Source organism: Siniperca chuatsi, linkage group LG1, assembly GCF_020085105.1.
Source record: "Siniperca chuatsi isolate FFG_IHB_CAS linkage group LG1, ASM2008510v1, whole genome shotgun sequence".
Taxonomy (NCBI): Eukaryota; Metazoa; Chordata; class Actinopteri; order Centrarchiformes; family Sinipercidae; genus Siniperca; species Siniperca chuatsi.
The window spans coordinates 38,067,879-38,088,618 of NC_058042.1; the positions used below are offsets into that span (position 1 = coordinate 38,067,879).

At 45.0% G+C, this 20,740-nt stretch overlaps 1 protein-coding gene across 2 annotated transcripts in view; it reads left to right on the forward strand.

Annotated features, from left to right (window-relative positions):
• ano9b (anoctamin 9b) overlaps positions 1-20,740 on the forward strand; it is a 55,585-nt gene that overhangs the window by 8,088 nt on the left and 26,757 nt on the right. For both annotated transcript variants that reach the window (XR_006379102.1, XM_044206788.1), the window contains exons 5-8: positions 4,410-4,459; positions 6,706-6,764; positions 13,689-13,768; positions 19,954-20,088. Coding sequence is in view for 1 of the 2 variants with exons in the window: in XM_044206788.1 (XP_044062723.1) it covers positions 4,410-4,459; positions 6,706-6,764; positions 13,689-13,768; positions 19,954-20,088 (324 nt within the window). In the remaining variant the exon portion in view is untranslated. The remainder of the gene's footprint in view (positions 1-4,409; positions 4,460-6,705; positions 6,765-13,688; positions 13,769-19,953; positions 20,089-20,740) is intronic.

Consider the following 20,740-nt stretch of genomic DNA (forward strand, 5'->3'; position numbering starts at 1 on the left):
TCCACCATTATTAATGTAAGATAGTACTTAAATATTGGCATTTCTAAGTGGACAGCCACCTTTGAGACTGTTTTTCACATTTGGATAATGGCCCCTGATCCCAGGGTGGTGCCCCATAATTATTAATCCTTATTAATCATTTTGATAATATTAATATGGAAATCCTTGTTATTGGGCCCCGACACATCACTAAACAAATAATGCCATCTACTGGTTACCTGTCACAACATATCATGCCTGTTGCAAGAAATCTTCTAGCAAATCTCACTAAGCTTGTCCAATCATGTTTTTATCACCTCAGAAACATTGCTAAAATCCGATCTATTCTAAATCTTAGTGATGCAGAAACTTTTGTACATGCGCTTATCTCCTCACGCCTCGATTATTGTAACAGCCTGTTCACTTGTCTTAATCAAAACACTTTGACACGACTGCAGACTGTACAGAACTCAGCTGCTCGGCTGTAAACCAGGACCGAGAGGTTCGATCACATCACACCTGGTTCAGCCTCTTTACATTAGCTACCTGTTGGTTTCAGGATTGATTTTAAGATCTTGTTGATTACTTTTAAGGCTCTTCATGGCTCCAGACTATATTTTAGACCTTGTAATCCCTTATGAACCTTCACGTAGTCTGAGATCTTCGGGCAGGGGTCTTCTGTCTGAGTCCAGGATGGAAACTAAGGGGGACAGAGCTTTTGCTTTTCCAACAATGTTGAAGTAGTTTATTTATTTAGGTTTTTATTGTTCTTTATATTCATATTATGAAAATTCTACTAATGTGAACATTTGAAATTAAAACGTTTAGATTTCTTACAAATGGAGGCAACTGAGAACTGGCGCAAATATCCCTAGAGGTGGCCGCCCCGCGAAGATGGCTGCAATGGCACAACGAAGAATGCTGTACGTGGTAAAAAAAGAACCCTCCATTTACAGCCAAAGGCCTAAAGGCGTCACTGGAACGGGTTAACATCTCCGTCCACCATACCGCCGTTATTATTTCGATTAGTTGATTAATTAATGATTAATTTATAAAAAGAAAATTACTCGATTAAGATAACAATTTACCCAAAATATCAAAAATTCGTCTCATTAATATTTTAATATTTAATTAAATAATTTTCTCTTAAAAACAAACAAATGTAACAAGAAGTATGCACTGCAGGGCATTATTCTGCAACAAAAATATATTTGTCTTTTGAAAATATTATATGTGTATATATATATAATATTTGAAAGAATACATTAATACATTACCCTATTTCTAGTAGGTTATTTCTTATGTTACCATTTAATTCTACTTAATTCACCACCTTATTTTAGTGTTTCCTCACAGACTACTTAAATCTGCTCAACTTGCTTTTCCCTTCCAATCTCTAAAATATGAAACACCACTTTTGCCTTAAAAAAAAACTTGGAAAGTTGGTCTGACACCTCCCACATAAACCAGGACCAGTCTGATGTGTGTAGAGGTGTGTGTGGTTATTCTGTTGCACCCTGGTGTCATCTGCATGTGATTTAATCAAAGTAAACACAGTGGACGTCCGTGTGTGATGTCACTGCACTCTGACGCAGCACTCCTCCAATCAGAGGCTGCAGATTTATCAATGAATTCATTCATTTGTGTGATTTTTAACTGAACTTTCATTAGGAGACTGCATGCTCTTTTGTATTGCAAAATCCTGAGAGCATTGAAATATCATTATCATTTTGATAGCCAAATGTAATTGACTGCACCTACACAGTTTGGTGCCCCTTTAACCATTATAAATCCCAACAGCAGACAATAACAGATCGTTACTTTGAACGCCTTAATTACAAAAGATCGACATTAGCTTGGGTGCTGGTCCTTCGTAGAAAATCTGCTTCCTGGGAGGAGGTTTGCACAACGGGACAGTCACAGCACAGGGGCCTTAAAAAAGTCAGGGATCAGATATCAAGTCATGACAGAGGGGACAAATGAAACTTGTAATTCTTGCTCTACAGATCCATCATTGAGATTAAGAACTGTGCTCTTCATTATGGTTTTAGGTGGCTCTGAAAAGAGCCTTTGTGTTTTTAGTTTCTTTTTAGATTAGGGCTGGAACGAGATTAGGGTGTTGGGCTCTATGGGCGTCTGCCAAGCCACTGCACCAGCTAGAGAGGAAAAGCAGGTTGTTAAATTCTCTTCTCCCTGCTATTGCCTCATTGGCATTTCTGCTGCCCACACTAGCAATTTTGTTGCACTGCTGTATAAGGCTCTACAGACAGGTTGACATCATTTACTTTGCTGTGGAGAATGTGTTTTGTCTTTAAAATATCCTCAGCTGGCTCCTGGAACTGTCTAAAAGGTAGCCAGGATGTCACATGTTCAGTCATCTTGCATATTATGGGTAGATGTTAAAAACGCAATTGCAATTCAGGACATACCAGGTGATGATTCTGAAGATTCCTCCAAATTATGAAGCCTTTGTGTTCCACAAACACATGATGTCTGGGACCACGGTGGTCACTGTGATGTACAACTTTGTAAGTTTTATTGTCACATACACAATCATAAACAATACAAAGTATAGTGAAATTCTTAGATGCCGAGCTCCAGAACGGATCTAACAAAATAGATAAATAAAATAAAATGAATCTAACAATAGAATAGAAAATTAATCTATAAATAGATATATTAAAATAAAAAAATAAAGACAGATTAAAATAAACAAAAAAAAAAATGAAACAGTGGAACAGTATGATCAGTATGATTTTCAATCCTATAATATGTGTTTCAAGAAAAATGAAATCATATAACCAGTGCAAATTAATGCAATATAAGGGGTGGTGATGACATCAATGTATGGCATTGTAGTGAAAGAATAGTTGTTTACACATCTAACTCAAACTTGCAGACACGGGTCCAAAACAACCTGCCAGGATGAAAGTTGACAGTAACATTAAAGTGTTTAATTAAAATAGTTTTTTAGACTTTAAGCATTATTCCATCATTGTTGTGCATTTGCTCCAAAGTATTTTGGTTTGCTGTCGTTGTTGTTGACAGAATCACCAGACTGCCAGCAGAGGGATTTTGCTCCAGAAACAGACAATTATTCTCAGGTTACAGTCTAAAACACATTTTCCACCAAAAATACCAACAACTCGCTTTGTGCTGATTCATTTGAAGGTCCTTATGTTCCTCTTCTCCACCTTTTTGTTTCTCTCCTCCACCTGTGTCTTTCTCATCTCTACATGTTTCTTTCTCTCCTCCCACCTGTTTGTTCCACTCCTCCACATGTTTGTTGGAGCCAGAGCTGCAGAACTGAGCTTTATTGTATGAACCAAACACAACAACTGATAACAACTGATTAATCCAAAAGTGATCAAGATCTTGTCACACTCTTAAGTTCACTATCTGCTGCTGGGCAACAGAATATGAAGCTCAGTGATTGGACGTTTCTTACTACAGTTGTATAACATCTCTCCTAATATAGTGATGAACACGGGCTGGTTTTAAACACAGTTTCTTGAACTGATGATACATGTCAGCAGTCACCAGTTACCTCATTGTAAACTGTCTACTGTCACTACTTCCAAAGCCCTGGTGACTGATACATAATGTCTGGGCTCCTGTCAGAGCCGGGAAATATGGATCCACCTAAAATGTTTTTCAGTAAAAAGTTTTTGGTTTTGTTGTTCAGGGAGCGAGGTACACACTCACACATTTAGCCATATTTTTTCCAAAAATGTAAATGTATGGAACATGGAGGAGCATATGGTACAGATGGAAAGTAGAGAAGTATGTTATTGTGAAGCTTCTGTAGACATTTTGTTAAATCTTTTGCATCCTTTAGTCTTCTGTGAGTCATTTATTTCAAATCAAATGTCAGAAGTAATGAGGCAGGATTTACAGCAGCACTGACAAATGTTTTTGTCTGACAAATGTTGTTGTCTGATTTGTCAAAGGAAATACATATTACATGGTCTTTTGAAGGTTGGGGCTGAAAATTGGATTTTAAAGATGGCTTCCTCAGTTGTATTATAGTACCACAGAACGCCAACTTTCTCTATTTGTAAACACAAAAAACATGAGACTGTAAGGGGAGCAGAACTTAAGTTTCAAAGACAGATGGACTGACTGATTTTAGACTGCAGGATGTATGTGTATGGCATATTCCTATTATTCCTATTATTATTAATTTATTAATATTAACACTACAATTACGCTTGCTCATGGTGGGATTTGTTGGGTCTCTGTAAATAATATTATAAAGAGTACGGTCTAGATCTTCTCTATAGGAAAAGTGCAATGATATACCTTCTGTTATGAATTGGCGCTATATAAATAAAATTTAATTGAAAATACATCATGTTATATAAATCTACTCATTCTGATCCTGCAGAAACAGTTTCTGCACTTATTTAAACTTTTTATGGTTTCTCCAGGATCCGAATCGTCCATTTCATCCTTCATCAGACTTTCATCAACACAGGAGGTGAGTGCGATTAGTTTAACAGAATTTATTAGTACCATCTGTGTCATGACCTGCTCTGCGCCTTAGTTTGTTTTCCTTTGTTTCATGTTTTTCTGTCTGTTCTTTGTTTTATTTTGTATTTCTCCTCTCCTCACGTGTCTGTAACTTCATTTTCTGTCATTGTGTGTTTCACTCCATGTTTTGATTGTTTGCCCTGCCTTAATTAGTTCTGCCTGTGTCTTGTTATTTCCCCTCACCTGAGTATTTAGTCTGTGTGGTTTCACGCCCTCTTTGTGTGTTTATCTTGGTTTGTGTGCCTATGTTCCAGCCATTTTCCCTGTTTTTGTTACTTGTGTTTTGGACTGTTTCCTTGGACCTTGTCTGTTTCATTAGACTTTGGATTTTCTTGTATCTGCTCTGCCTTAGTTGTCTGCAATTTGGTCCTATTCCTTCTTTTTCCCTGTTATGATGAACGTGATAGTACAAACCTAATATGGAGCCAGCAGACTACTCTGATGAACTCCAGCCTATATCACTGCCTGCTAGCAACCAGCATCCTAGCTGCCAGGCTGCACCTCAGCCTGCACCTCTGTCTTTATCTCAGCCTGCTCTCCAGTCAATTAGGCTCGGGTTTGTGAATCTGCAATCTGCCGCTAGCCTGCCACCGGCCTGCCTCGAAACCTTCGTGCCTGCAGTGAACTGTTTGAGGAGCCCCCCCGTCATCCAACAGTCACCTTTTGAGGGTATTCGCCTGCCCATTTTCATGGGGTCCCATGGAGGCCAAAAGGAGATGTGGTCATCATGGCTCCTGACGCTGTTGGTAGTCTCATCTGCCCAGCTCTTCATCCTTACCGCTGCCCAGCTCTTCGTCCTCACCGCTGCCCAGCACCATGGAGGTCCCGCTGCCCAGCGCCCCAGAGACTCAGCTGCCCAGCACCCCAGAGCTGTCATTAGTCCCATCTGGTTGCCATTCTGCGGTCTGGCCGACTCCTGCTCCTGGCTTTCCGTTGGTGGAATGGCTATCTCCTGCTTCTGGTATCCAGTTGGCAGCCTGGCTGACACCATTTCCTATGCTGCAGCAGTCCCCAGGCTCTGTTGGGCTGCAACCATGTCCTGTTCCAGTGGGGCCACAACCATGTCCTCTCCCGGTTGGGCCACAGCAACCTCCTGTGCCTGCTGGGTCGCAGCAGCCACCTCCTGCCTCTGCTGGGCCGTAGAATCCCTCTGATACTGCTGAGCCTCTGCAGTCTCCTGTTTCCAAGCTGCAGCAGAGGCAGGAGATGGCTGCTACTCCAGCCTCCTGGTTCTGCTAAGCTTCAGCTTTCTCCTGTACCTGTGCTGCAGCAATCCACTGAGCCTCCAGTTCCTGTTGAGCTCCAGCAATCCGCTGAGCCTGAGCTGCAGCAATGTCCTGATCATGCTAAGCTTCAGCAGTCTCCTGTTTCCCTGACTCCAACGGGTCTCAGCTCTACCCTCCATCTCTCGGGCCCAGCTCCCAGTCCTGCAGCCCTGTCACCGGCCTCCTGCTTGGATCTCCAGCCGCAGGTCTCTGGTCCTGCACTCCAGCTACTACACCCCAGTCCTGATCTCCAGCAATGTCACTGGCCACCAGCTCGACCTCCCGATGAGCTTCGCCTTCGCCGACGGCCTCCAGAGGGGTTCCGCCTTCGTAACTGATGCCCTCCAGAGGGGTTCCGCCTTTGTCCCCGACCTCCAGAGGGCTTCTGTATTCTTCTGTTCCGCACCTGTCTGGCTGTCTGCTTGAGGTCTCCAGCTCCGCTTCTGTCCTGCCCCCAGGCCGTCCTCTTGAGGTCTCCTGCTCAGCCCTGGTTCAGACCTCCATTCTTTTGCTCTGAGGTTACTTGCCCCTCCAGCCATTTCCCCTGTTTTTGTTACTTGTGTTTTGGACTATTTTCTTGGACCTTGCCTGTCTTATTGGACTTTGTATTTTCTGCCTGCTCCCTAACGGATTTGTTTGCCTTTGTTTGGACTGACTTTCCTGGTATTAATCTCTGCCTGCCAGACCATCCATGTAAGCTTTATTCCTCATTAAATCTGCATCTTCTCTGCCTCAGTTGTCTGTGGTTACGTCCTATTCCTCGTTTTTCCCTGTTGCCCTGTTTGACTCTACACATGATAATTTGTGGCTTTGTAGACCTTCAGCAAACATACAGCAAACATGACAACATGTCATCCACACAGACATGTTGAGATATGGGACAAACAACAGCCTTTCATGCAGATATGTTCTGTTTTTATTCTATCAGAGAACCTGGAGGAACTGTTGATGAAGGATGTGTTTGAAACCATGTTCTGCCTCCATGAGGTGAGTCAATCTTTGACTGATCTTTAAACTGCTGGAGCCATTACTCTGTACGATCAAGTTTTTTTGGCCCAGAACCGAGTTGTTCAATATTGATTATCTGCTGATAGCGAGTCTGACACTTATATTCACCTAAATGACACAGCTACTTATACCACACTCAACTACAACCTGAACATGAGATCAGATATAGAACTTAATTAATCCTGAAAGAAATGTTTGTGCCAGACATGATCAGTATACACAGTGAAAATAATTATACACACAGCACCAGAAGATATGAAATGTTGATTAAATGTATATCTGACACACTGAAATAACAGCTGCTGTTATCAAATCTGACATGATGATAATAATAATTTTATTAATATAGCGCCTTTCAAAACAAAGTTACAAAGTGCTTTACAATAAAAACATATAATAAAAGCAAATACTGTAAGATCCAGAACTTAAGATGTAGACATGCTAAAATAGTTTAAATAATTGCAACAAATACCATCAGATTAAGAAAAGGCCATACGATAGAAGTGAGTCTTAAGAAGAGATTTAAAGGAGGATGCTGTGTTTGCCTGCCTGAGATCTCCAGGCAGGGAGTTCCACAGCTGAGGGGCCCGGAAAGAAAAAGCCTGTCGAGATTTTGGAACCATAAGTAGGCCTGCCAGAGGATCTCTAACAGCGATCAATCTTATAGGGAGTTAGCAAATCACAGATATATATATGTGATACACGCTGACCCCCTTGATGGAAACCGGGGTCACTGGTGCCTTGGCCCTTCGTAGGTCTACAACCAGCTCCTTTGACTTTGTCGCACTGAGCTGCACATGGTTCTGCTCACACCATGAGACAAAGTTACCCACCACAGCCCTGTACTCAGTCTCATCACCACCACTGATACATCCCACCACAGCAGAGTCATCAGAAAACTTCTGAAGGTGGCAGGACTCTGTGTAGTAGCCAAAGTCTGTGGTGTAAATGGTGAAGAGGAAGGGAGAGAGGACAGTCCCCTTAGGGGCACCAGTGTTGCTGACCACGCTGTCCGACACACAGTGCTGCAGACGCACATGCTGTGGTCTGCCAGTCAGGTAGTCAACAATCCAGGACACGAGGGGGTATCCACCTGCATTGCTGCCACCTTCTCACCCAGCAAGGCTGGCCGGATGGTGTTCAAAGCACTGGAGAAGTCAAAAAACATGATCCTCACCGTGCTTGCCGGCTTGTCCAGGCGGGTGTAGATTCGGTTCAGCAGGAAGATGTTGATGTCCTCAACTCCCAGTCAGGCTGGTAGGCGAACTGAAGGGGTCCAGGAGGGGTCTGACCATGGGCCGCAGCTGTTCCAGCACCAGTCTCTCCAGGGGCTTCATTATGTGGGAGGTCAGTGCCACCGGTCTGTAGTCCTTGGAGTCACTGGGACACGGCGTCTTCGGCACAGGAACGAGGCAAGATGTCTTCCACAGAACAGGGACCCTTTGAAGACTCAGGCTCAGGTTGAAGACATGTTGAAGGACTCCACATAGCTGGGGGGCACAGGCTTTTAGCACCCCGGAGCAAATGCCATCAGGGCCTGCAGCCTTGTTTGAGTGGAGTTTCATCAGCTGTCCTCTCACCTGGTCAGCAGTCAGGCACACAGCAGAGGTTACAGGCGGGGAGTCATCAGTAATGAGAGGGCCGTTAGCCTGAGAACGGTTAAGGGGGGAGTAGGACTCTCCCAGGAAGATGGAGGAGGGGGGAGCAGTGGACTCAGAGGAGTCTGAGGGCAGACAGCAGCTGAGTTAGAGGAGGGATGAGCAGGAGCCAGTGTGTCGAATCTGTTAAAGAACAGATTAAGTTCATTAGCCCTGTCCAAGCTGCCTTTAACTCCTCTGCTGCCAGTCGGTCTGAAGCCAGTGAAGCTCTTCATGCCGCTCCAGACCTCTCTCATGTTGTTCTGCTGGAGTTTCCACTCCAACTTCCTCCTGTACTTCTCCTTGGCCTCCCTGATCTTCACCTTCAGGTCAGCCTGGATTGCACTCACCTCAAGAGCTGTAGGCATCCTTAACGGTAGCATGCAGCAGGTCCAGTGTCTTCTCCTCTCTAGTAGGACAACTCACATACTGGGTGAAATTAGTCAGTGTTGTTGAAACCCTGACATGGTTGAAGTCACCCGAGATTAATATGAGTGCACTCGGGTGTTGAGTCTGGAGTTGTGCTGGGGCGGTGTGAATGGCGTTGCATGCCAGATTAGCAGAAGGGGGGGGGGTGTAAACAGCCACAACAATGGCATGTGAAAATTCACGTGGCAGATAATATGGCTGGAGTCCCACAGCTAACAGTTCAATGTCCAGGCTACAGAGACTCTGCTTGATAGTGACATGACTAGGGTTACACCATCTGTTGTTGACCTGCACAGCAAGCCTGCCGCCTTTCTGCTTACCGCTCCCGTTGTGATCCCTGTCGGCCCGAACAGTCAGAAAGCTGTCGATGGAAACGTTATGGTCCGGGATATCCTGGTGTAGCCATGTCTCTGACAAGCGCATCAAACTACACTCACGGAACTCTGTCTGATTCAGGGCTAACGCCGTTAGATTGTCCATTTTATTCGTCAGTGATCTCACGTTGCCCATGACGAGAGAAGGCAGACATGGCTTAAATCTCTTGTTTTTAAGTCTCTTTGTCTGGACCCCTCTCTCTTCCCTCGCCGCTTCGTTCCACAGTGGCATGTTTAAAATTGGAGGGGGAAATACCAGTAGACAGAGAGCAGTTAATAATGGCTAAAATATCTGTACCAACCATCTGAAATACAGCTTTTAAAAACCAAGTGGGAATGCAGTCTGAAGGGCAGGTGGAAATTTTTGAAAGTGCAAGAGTGCGTCACAGGGTTGACAGAGATTTCATTGAAGTGAGATAATGTTGAAGGTGGGAGGACTCTGAGATCAGTGTTAAATGCTGCTGAACCGCCACTATAAATCATTAAAAGGTTCCTCTCTGGAGTGGATTCAACTGGTTGGCTAGGTGGGGGACCAATGACAGAATTACTAGTTTTAAAAAGGATTCTGGGATTGTGACCCTGTGTAGTGATCACGTCTGAAAAATAGGTGTTCCTTGTTTCTTTGATTTTACATTGATAAAGGACATTTGGTTTTTTAGAGAAGCAAGGGAGGCACTGTGTTTATCCTTTTTCCACTTTTGATCAGCCTTCCATTGTCTCTTTAAGTTCGTTAATTCTTCATTTAACCATGGCTACAGCATCCTGAAGGTTTGTACAAGAGCTTTTAAAAACACTGATAAGCTCCTCTACGTAGAGGCCATTGTTGGGCCTCACCACATGTGGAGAACAAAGAGAGGGGCCTACTTGGAAATGGTAAAGCCTTGACTAATAGGTTTGAATGGAAAACATAGGCCAAACCATATATTAGTGCCAAACAAAGTTTAAAGGGGGGCACCCACTTGTGTAGGTATGATCAATCAATTATGGCTATCAGAATTATCAAAGATAATCATAAATAATTTGAATTAATAAAGTCTTCAGGGGCACCACTCTTCTTAAAGAAGAGAAATGATTGCCAATTAATTGAATGAGTCTCAAAATACACTAAACTATCAATTTGGAAGATTAATAATTAAATTAATAACTATAACCATAATTACCATTAATAACTAGTAGGTTGAAGGATTTGGAGTTCAACATAGCAGAGGTTGGCAAATTACTAACTCTTGTGAAACATTAAAGAAGTCAGCATAATTATACACAAGCATTTATTTAACAGATAAACACAGCAAAAATACACAATATGAAGACTAACTCTAAATACAGTAAACTACAAAACAAAGGGTATGTGTGTGTGTGTGTGTGTGTGTGTGTGTGCACGCCAAAAGGAATGTGTGCGTGTTACTTTGTTCTGCCTCCATATGTCCAGAGTGCACGAGCATGAACCCACGTGGTCAGAAACAAAGAAACATGTGAAGTGGGAGCTTTAAAGTTACTCTCCGCCGTGTGTGTGGTTGTCTTTAAGGGCCAAACTAGAGGTGTGTGTTTGTGTGTGTGGTCTGTTTAGGATAACAGTGCCTAACATAAACTAACATCAACGTAGGTTAATTTGGTAGCCACGCGCTAACAGATCGCACAAATGAACACGTCACAACAACAAAACCTCAGAAAAACACACCAGTAACGTCATAAGTACAAAAGTCCTTTGCTTAGCTATATCCATGTACTGTTACTCTATGCTATGCACAGTTGTTATGTTACCCGTCCGTGGGAGGGAAAGAGAGGTGACTTTGGTGTTGCTGCTTGTGGTCAGTCTGTTGTAGACGAGCAAAGCTGGGAAGAATTGTGGTTCCGTTGTGGAAACGTCTTTTGCTGTGTAGTGTCTGCTTATAGAGATCGGAGGAAGCTGGTCGCTCCGTCTATGGTTGTCCTTACAGACTTAACCGCTCGCCGCTAACTTGCTTTGTGCTCCTGTTAGCATGTGAAGTTAGCTGGCAGGCTTTTTACAATAGCCTTTGGTGTTAAACTTTATTGCAGAGATCTAATAGGCCTCAGGAGACTTCAGTTCTGCTGTGTGTTTCTCTGAGCAGATTACACAGTGAAGCCAGGAGGAGAGAGTTCAGGTGGGTGTCTGTTGGTGAGCACGCTGAACTGAGAGGGCGACAGCCAAGGGCTGTCTGCCGCAGTGGAAGATTCCAGGAGAAAGAGACACAGAACAAATCATTGCTGACCTATTTATTGACCTGGTGACATCCTGGTCACAAGTCAAACTGGCCAATGCTGCGTTCAGTGGCTCTCAGGATTGTGGGACAAAAGAGAATTCAGTCTCCTATCAAAAGTTCAGTTAACAATCACCCAAATGAATGAATTCACCTGTGGAGTCCCAACACAAATAACAATCCTAACCTGCAGAAGGAAGATTCAGGTTTTACCGTTTTCTTCACAGAGAGAAGGATAACCGCTGAGCCCTGCTCTCTCCTCACTAAAGTCGACTGCTGCTTCCCTCTGCTGGTGCCCGAAGGAACAGTTTCGCTGTTGAACCCGCTGAAAGCACGGACCCCGGCCACGTCAGTATCCGAGCCTGAGAGGACTCCGCCGGATAATCCAAACAGACTGACACGTTTAATCACTATTAAAGACGATCCCAAGTAAGAGGCTTGTGTCTGGGCAGAGATAGATTTTATAACTATGTGTTATTTCATCTAAGCTTCATTGTTGTGAATTGTGCTGTGCATTACTGTGGAAAGTAACGGACCGCCGTGGGCCCGGATAGCATGGTAGCATAACTAGCGATGCGCCACCTTGAGGACAAATAGAGCGTGTCGTCCATTTTGTCTCTCCCCTTTGAGTTTTGCTGGTCTGCCGGCCATTTTGGATCTGTGCGTGACGACGACCCACATGGTCACATCCGCCACTTTCCTTGCACCTCCATTTCTATTGTCACACACACACACACACACACACACACACACACACACACACACACACACACACACACACACCTTACATGTTGACTGATTGTTGTTGAATGAAGTTAGTGATTATTGACCAGTGCCATGGTTCAATAAACTCTCCTTTTTAAATAGCAGTTGCCTGTGGTTATTTTGTGTATGTGTTGTAATAACAGCTGGTTGTGACGGTCAGTGCTCGTATTCACCCTCCACTGTCCACTACTATTAATGTAAGATAGATCGTCATTTTTAAGTGGACAGCTGCCTTTGAGACTGTTTTTCACATTTGGTTAATGGTCCCTGATCCCAGGGTGCTGCCCCATAACTTTTAATTCATATTAATATGAATTAAAAGAATCTAAAAGTTTGATAAAGTCAGAAGTAAATGAGGAGGAAGAATGGCAACAAAAATGAATATTCAAATCTTTGTCATATTGTAAAATAATGACTGATAAAAGGTCTGAAAATTCCTGAATAAAACCAGAACCAAATTTAGGAGATCTGTAGATTAAAAAACAAAGTGGGCAGTCTGTTCTTTAAAATAAAACTCTCAAGACTCAACGGTTTCTGTGGATTTCTTCAAGGCCTCGGCCTGTCAGTCTTGGCTGATGGAAAAATAAAAGACAGAGAAAGTTAGTGAGAGGGATATCATCACCGGCAATACCAAATGGGTCGTAGAGGGGAAGAGAGAGACTTTTTTGACACTTAACCACAGATGCCCAGGAAGGAGGCACGAGGTGAAGTCAGGCCAGGGACATCATCTGCATCTGAGGCCAAGGGCCGCTAGCTACCCACAGGCTCGAGATGTTAGCCGGGAACACAGCTCTGTCTGCTGCTAGAGGAGATCCTCGATGAACCGCTCAATGGAACGCAGTTAATTTTTTTAACTCAGGGAGTTAAAAGTAAAAAGTTAGTTTTGTTTGTTTCCCTTGCTTGGGTTTGGAATTGACAACTTCTCATCAAAGTGTCCGATGACTAAAATCTTTTGCCCAGTGTAAAACATTTAGTAAAACAAGAAGGAAGGTGTATCATAAAATTATGGCTTAAAACTGGTTAAAATGTCAATTTATGATGGAGCGTCTGTTGGACATTGACCGCTGACATACAATGAGATGTCTCACTCTGTTGGAGTTGTTGGAACTACAGAAACATGCTGGAGCGTGGTCGAGTACAGACACACAGACTGACAACAGACAAGTTTTATTTTGGTCTGTTATTAAGTTACTCACAGAATCTTTCTACAGTAAAGCCAGCATGTCATGAAAAACATGACGGTCACATGGTTACTCTAAATATCGCCCAGTAAAAAGGTGATGAAGCAGAAAGGTCTACTGGTTTTTCTTTGTTACAGTTGTGAGCTGTGAAAGTGTACATATGAAACATATGAAATATTTAGACACACTTTGAAATACACTTTTGCCCAGATGTTGTGATGTTGATGTGAAATGTGTTCAGTGTATTAGCATATAGAATATAATATGTCTGTATGTTGATTTTTCCCACGATTCTCAGAGAAAGGAGCAGAAACAGCTGAAGAAGAAGTGGGCTCGATGGTCGGGTCTGTTTACAGGCCAACCAGTCAACGACATCAAGTCAGTCTGTCTGTCTGTCTGTCTGTCTGTCTGTCTGCCATTGTTAAGGATCTTAGCATAGTGGATTAAGGAAAGCAGAATGTAAAACCTGTTGCATTTGTTTAGACCAGAGGTTTCAAACTGAAGCGAAGATACTGTGTGAGGTGAAAGGGACAGGTGCATGCGGGCATCGTAAAAACAAGAAGTTAGATATTGTAGTTTGGCTGCTGATTTGACTGCTTACCAACACAGTCAGCAGTTCGGAGCTATAGCAGTGGCTCTGACACATAGCTCATGAAGCTGATTTAAGATGCTTGTAAACACTTATAGACTGATTGCTGCAATTTGTGTCTGTAGCGTAATCGTGCTACTGTGAGTTCCTCTTGGCCCTGAGACACCACGCTGAGACCAGGGTTTCAGTGTATATGTTCTTTCTTTCTTTCTTTCTTTCTTTCTTTCTTTCTTTCTTTCTTTCTTTCTTTCTTTCTTTCTTTCTTTCTTTCTTTCTTTCTTTCTTTCTTTCTTTCTTTTCTGTCCACATGCTCTTTCTCTCTTCCCCCTTGTGTCCAGCATGCTACTGTATTTAAGGAGAGAATAATTAGTTAATCATTATCAGCTGTGCCAATTATCTCTCCTTGATGCTGCTCACCTGAGCATCTCCCCCACCTCTCCCCCGGCCTATGGATCACTTTGAACTTAAAAGGCTGGAGAGCCAGATACCACAGTGTGATTCGGGTGTTGGCATCCTTCATGCGGTGGAGCCACTGGAGGGGGGCATGGTCGAACAGAGGCTGAATGTACGCCCCAGCACGTAATACCGCAGGGCCAGGCACTCTTTTTCGATTGTAGTGTACCTGGCCTCCCGCTCTGACAGCTTCCGGCTGATGTATACGACCGGGCGGTCAACACCCTGCACCTGCTGGGACAAAACGGCCCCCTCTCCTTTGTTCGACGCATCAGTCTGCAGAACAAAAGGGAGAGAAAAGTTAGGTGTGTGGAGGAGAGGCTCCCCACAGAGGGCTTGCTTTACTCTCTTGAATGCCAGTTGGCACCGCTCCGTCCACTGGACCGGATCTGAGGCACCTTTCAGGGTGAGATCGGTCAAGGGACTGGTCAGCTCTGCGAAGTTGGAAATGAATCGCTGGTAATAGCCGGCCAGCCCCAGGAACCGCCTCATTTCTTTTTTTGACTTGGACTTTGGGCAGGCGGCAATCGCAGCCGTCTTGTCTACCTGGTGGCGCACCTGCCCTCCGCCCAAGTGGGACCCCAGATACCGTACCTCCCTCCGTCCAACCGCACACTTCTTCGGGTTGGCGGTGAGACCGGCCTGCCTCAATGACCCGAGCTCTGCAGCCACCCTCCGCACATGCTCCGCCCAGTTGTCACTGTGGATGATAACATCATTTAGTGTGTAGAAGTGTGGTAAATTGGTACAACCCATACGGAGTGGAGAAGGCAGTCTTTCCCTTTGGAGACAAGGGAATCTGCCAGTAGCCCTTGGTCAAGTCCAGCATCGTGAAAAAACGAGCGGTGCCCAACTGATCCAGGAGCTCATCGACCCGAGGCATTGGATAGGCATCAAATCGTGACACATCATTTACTTTGCAGTAGTCCACACAGAACCGTATGGTCCCATCCTTCTTGCCTACAAGAACGATGGGGCTTCACCAGGCACTGTTGGACTCTTCTATTACCCCCATCTTCAGCATGGCCTTTAATTCTTCCTGCACCATTTTCCGTTTGTGCTCAGGCAACCGGTAGGGCCGTGAACGCACCGTCACTCCCGGGTGAGTCTCAATGTGATGCTCTATGAGGTTGGTGCGACCCGGAAGGGGGGAGAACACGTCGGCAAAACGCCATTTCAACTCGGCAATGTCTGTTCTCTGGGACAGTGTGAGATGGTTGTCAAAAGGGAGCAAGGTGGCACTGGTCAATTTTGAAACCTCAGGCTCGAACTCATCTCTCTCAGCCACCGTCGTCACCAGATCAACAGGCTCCGCCTCTCTCCATGCTTTTAGGAGGTTGAGTTGATAGATCTGCGTTGCCCCTCCCCTATCCGACTGCACAACCTCATAGTCCATGTCGCCCACATGCCGTGTGACGACAAAGGGTCCTTGCCACCTGGCGAGTAATTTGGAACTGGACGAAAGGAGTAATACAAGCACTTTATCTCCCGGCGTGAATTGTCTTAATCTAGCCCCTCTGTTGTACAGCTGTTGTTGACGCTCCTGAGCCTGGAGCAAATTCTCCCGTGACAACTGCCCTAAGGTGTGGAGTTTTGCTCTCAGGTCCAGGACGTGCTGAACTTCGTTTTTACTGGGGCTTGGACCCTCCTCCCAGTTTTCTCTAACTAGGTCCAGGACCCCCCCGTGGGTTTCTGCCAAACAGCAGCTCAAAGGGAGAAAATCCCATGGAGGCCTGGAGCACCTCCCGCACTGCGAACAACAGAGGATCTAGGACATGAATGAGGTGCCCTGGTCAGTCAGGATCTCTTTTGGGATCCCGACTCGGGAGATGACCTGAAACAGTGCCTGCGCCACACTCTTTGCCGAGATTGTGCGCAATGGCACTACTTCGGGATATTGAGTTGCATAGTCCACTAACACTAGCACAAAGTGATATCCACGTGCGGTAAAATGGCCCGATGAGGTGCATACCTAGGCATTCAAATGGGACCTACATCAATGGTAATGGGCGCAAAGGCGCTCTCGGGATGGCTGGTTGGTTAACCATCTGACATTCGGGACAAGACGCACACCAACGGCGAACGTCTCCCCAAATCCCAGGTCAATAGAATCCGGTCTAGTGTTTTATTACACCCCATATGCCTGGCCATCGGGTTGTAATGAGCCGCCTGGAAAACTGTTTCCCGACGGCTTTTTGGTACCAACAATTGCGTTAATTCTTCCCCTGTCACGACTCACTCTGTACAGTCTGTCCCTGATTACTGAAAAGTGTGGATATGACTGGGCTGCGTCAGGGTGCACCACATGACCATCAATTCTTGTCACTTGGTCGAAGGCAAAGCGTAGAGTGTCGTCACAAGACTGCTCCAGTGGAAAATCTTCCGTGGAGGGTAATACAGGAGCCTGTGGCGTCTCCTGTGGAGGCGCCGCCGGTTCCTCCTCCCCATCTGCAACATCAGACAACCTCGCGTCACCACTAAGCACAGCACACACATCCCATGTCCCTGACGGTCGTGCACGCACCCCCACACAGTGCCTCACTAGCCTATGAAACCCAAGCCAATCTGTACCCAAAATCAGGGGGTGCGTCAGGCGGGAACTAACCGCTGCCTTAACACTAAACTTTCTCTCTTGATGTCTAATTTCCACTGGCACTACAGGGTATCCCCATACCCCTTCTCCGCGGTGCTGGTGTTGGCCGGGCAGCCTCCAGGGGGCTGGCTTCAGGGGTGTACAGCCAGGTAATCCTCTGCCAGTGTGACCGCAGCCGTCAGATCCACGGGGTGGTCATTGTTATCTCGGAAGCCAAATTACGTTGGGCGGCAGTTGTAACGTAATCGTGCTACTGTGAGTTCCTCTTGGCCCTGAGACACCACGCTGAGACCAGGGTTTCAGTGTATATGTTCTTTCTTTCTTTCTTTCTTTCTTTCTTTCTTTCTTTCTTTCTTTCTTTCTTTTCTGTCCACACGCTCTCCCTCTGCAGCTTACAGCTACCCATACCCACCTCGACAGTGTCAAAAACTGTATTTATACTTTCCGAGGATATCATCATCTCTGATGTTGATAATGAATTAAAGTCCATAAATCCACTTGGAAATCATAGAAAAAAGACGCTCCCTAACAGCAGAACTTGCCTGAGAATTGTCAGATTTTTAAGTTTTCTTTAGTATCAAAGAAATCCAGTGATAGCTGTACATCCACGCGTACATTGCAAATAGGAACTGCTAATAGCAAATTCATCCATTCCATCCATCCATCCATTTTCCGCTGCTTATCCGGGGCAAGGTAGTGCAGACGTCCCTCTCCCAGCAACGTCTTCTACCTCCTCCTGGGGAATCTCGAGGTGTTTCCAAGCAAGATGAGATATATAATCTCTCCAGCATGTTCTGGGTCTTCCCCTGGGGTTTTCTACCAGTTTGACATGGCTGGAAAACCTCCAAAGGAAGGTGCCCGGATCAGATGCCCGAACCACCTCAACTGGCTCCTTTCAACATGAATGAGCAGTGGCTCTACTCCAAGCTCCCTCCAGATGTCTGAGCTCCTTACCCTATCTGTAAGGTTGAGCCCATCCACCCTATGGAGGAGACTAATTTCAGCCACTTCTTTTGGTCACTACCCTAAGCTCAAGACCATAGGTCAGGGTTGGAATGTAGATCGACTGGTAAATTGAAAGCTTTGCCTTACGTTTGAGCTCCCTCTTCACCACAATAGTCTGCTGACACTGCACCTATCACCTGAGGATCTCACACTGTTTTACCCTCACTCGTGAACAAGACCCTGAGATACTTGAACTCACTCTGGTTGTATAAGGACCGGATGGCTCGTAGCAACGGCCCTAGTAGTCAAGTCAAGTCAATTTTGTTTATATGGATGGGCAAACTCCCATGAACCCTCTACTAACCCTGCAAGGGTAAAGAGCTGGTCCACTGTTACACGACCAGGACGGAATCTGCATTGCTCTTCCTGGATTTGAGGTTTAACCATTTCCAGCACACTTGGCATGAGGTCTCCCAGGGAGGCTGAGCAGTGTGATACCCTGATAATTGGAGCACACCCTCCGGTCACCCTTTTTAAAATTGCGAACCACTACCCCGGTCTGCCATTCCCTAGGCACTGTCCCCGACCTCTACGTGACATTGAAGAGGTGTGTTAGCAAAGACAGCCCAACAATGCCCAGAGCATGTTCAGCATCTCAACTTCCTCGAGGGCAACAGAAAGGAGTCCAAAAACTACTCCCACACCCGGATTTTTGCTTCGGCAACCACAGAAGCCAGAGCCCTCCTGGCCTCCTGGTACCTTTCCACTGCTTCAGGAGACCCCCAGGCCAACCAAGCCCAGAAGGCCTCCTTCTTCAGCTTGACAACCTCCTTTACTACTGGTGTCCTCCAGTGGGTTCTCAGGTTGCTGCCATGACAGGCACCGACAACCGCAGCCGCCTCAACAATGGAGGCTTTGAACATGGCCCACTATGACTCCATGTCCCCGGAGGTGGGAGTTAAAGACCTTGTGGACAGGGGCCTCAGCCAGAAGTTCCCAGTTCACCCTCACTACATGTTTGGGTTTACTAGGTCTGTCCGGCAGTCTCCCTCGCTATCTGATCCAACTCAACACCAGGTGGTGATCAGTTCACAACTCTGCTCCTCTCTTCACCTGAGTGTCCAAGACATACAGCCACAGATCTGATGATACGACCACAAAGTCGATCATCCGTTGTTGGCCTAAGATGTTTTGCTAGCAAGTACACTTATGAATCACCCTATGCTCGATAGAGCAGATAGAGAGTCAAATAGGGGAAATGATGAATGCAGATTTGTCTGTGTGTTCAGTGTAAAAGTATTCACTCTTCTTGGATGTGTTTTATTGTTTTACAGTGCTGAATCACAGTGCAAACAGGTTTCTGACACGGATTAACAGAAACTTATAATGAGAAACCAGTCTGTACAGACCTACATTAAATATGAATTTAAAACACAAGAAGAAGGGTGACATAAACCCTGTCCAGTCCATATTTTGTGAAGAGCACCAGTGGCAGTAATTATAGTGTGTCAACAGGTATATCAGCTTCTTTATAAGCATCTGTATCAGCCCCATTCTTTTTCAAGTCTTTCCATTCAAAGACATTATACAGTATACTGGCCACTGCTACTGATTTGTCATGTCTGGTGTGAATTAGGGGTTAGACCAAACAAAGTTTAGTATTATGGTCAAAAATCTCAGTTCTGGTCTCATCAGACCAGAGAACCTTCTGGGAAACACTGACCCAGATGTCATTAGAATGCTTCATCCCTGATGAAGGCCACAATCCGAAACGCGTTATTCTGACAATAAAGTTATTCTGTGTACTACACATTTTGCTGGAGTTTTGACCGTTCCAAAAAAGGAAACCAATCATCTGTGATTCAATATTGTAAAACAAAAAACATGACAAAGTCCAAGGTGACTGAACACTTTTTATAGTCACTGGTGTGTTGATTTGTTTGTGTTACATCATGACTGGCTGTGTTTTTTCTCTCCCTGCAGGTGTTACTTTGGAGAGAAGGTGGCTCTGTACTACCTGTGGTTGGGCTGGTACACCAAGCTGCTGGTTCCAGCTGCTGCTCTGGGTGTTGTAGTGTTCCTTTATGGACTCGCCTTTTTCAACACCAGCCCTCTCATGTGAGTCAGATGTTGTAGAAGTAATATTATGTTGTAGAAGTAATATTATGTGGTAAATTGTCTAAAACTTGGCAAATACTGGTCCTTTTGCATTAATGGTAAATGGTAAATGAACTGTAACTGTATAGCGCCTTTCTAGTCTTCCGACCACTCAAAGTGTTTCACACACTACATATCACATTCACACACTAATGACAGGTGCCAACTGCTCATCAGTTCAAAGAAACAAACTAATCATTCACACACACTCACACACCGAAGGCACAGCCCTCGGGAGCACCTTGGGGTTCAGTGTCAGGACACTTCGACATGTGGGCTGGGGGAAGCTGGGATCAAACTGCCGACCTTCCGAGTGGTGAACGATCCGCTCTACCACCTAGCCACAGCCGCAAGAGTTATTAACATAACTTTATTTTTACGGTCCCTTTAAAACTGTTTAGAATTAGAAAATGACTTTGGGGACCTCTAGAACATTTTCATATTGTTCTCCTAAACCTCTCTGACTTTATCTGTGAGGTTGTTTGTGCGAAAGTCAGATTCAACAAACTCTCTTAACTGGACAAAGTTGTCACTTGTTCATTAGGAGGTGAACGTTGATGAGGTTTCATCATTGACATAATCAGTGCTGCTAAAATTGCCATGTAAAGATTCC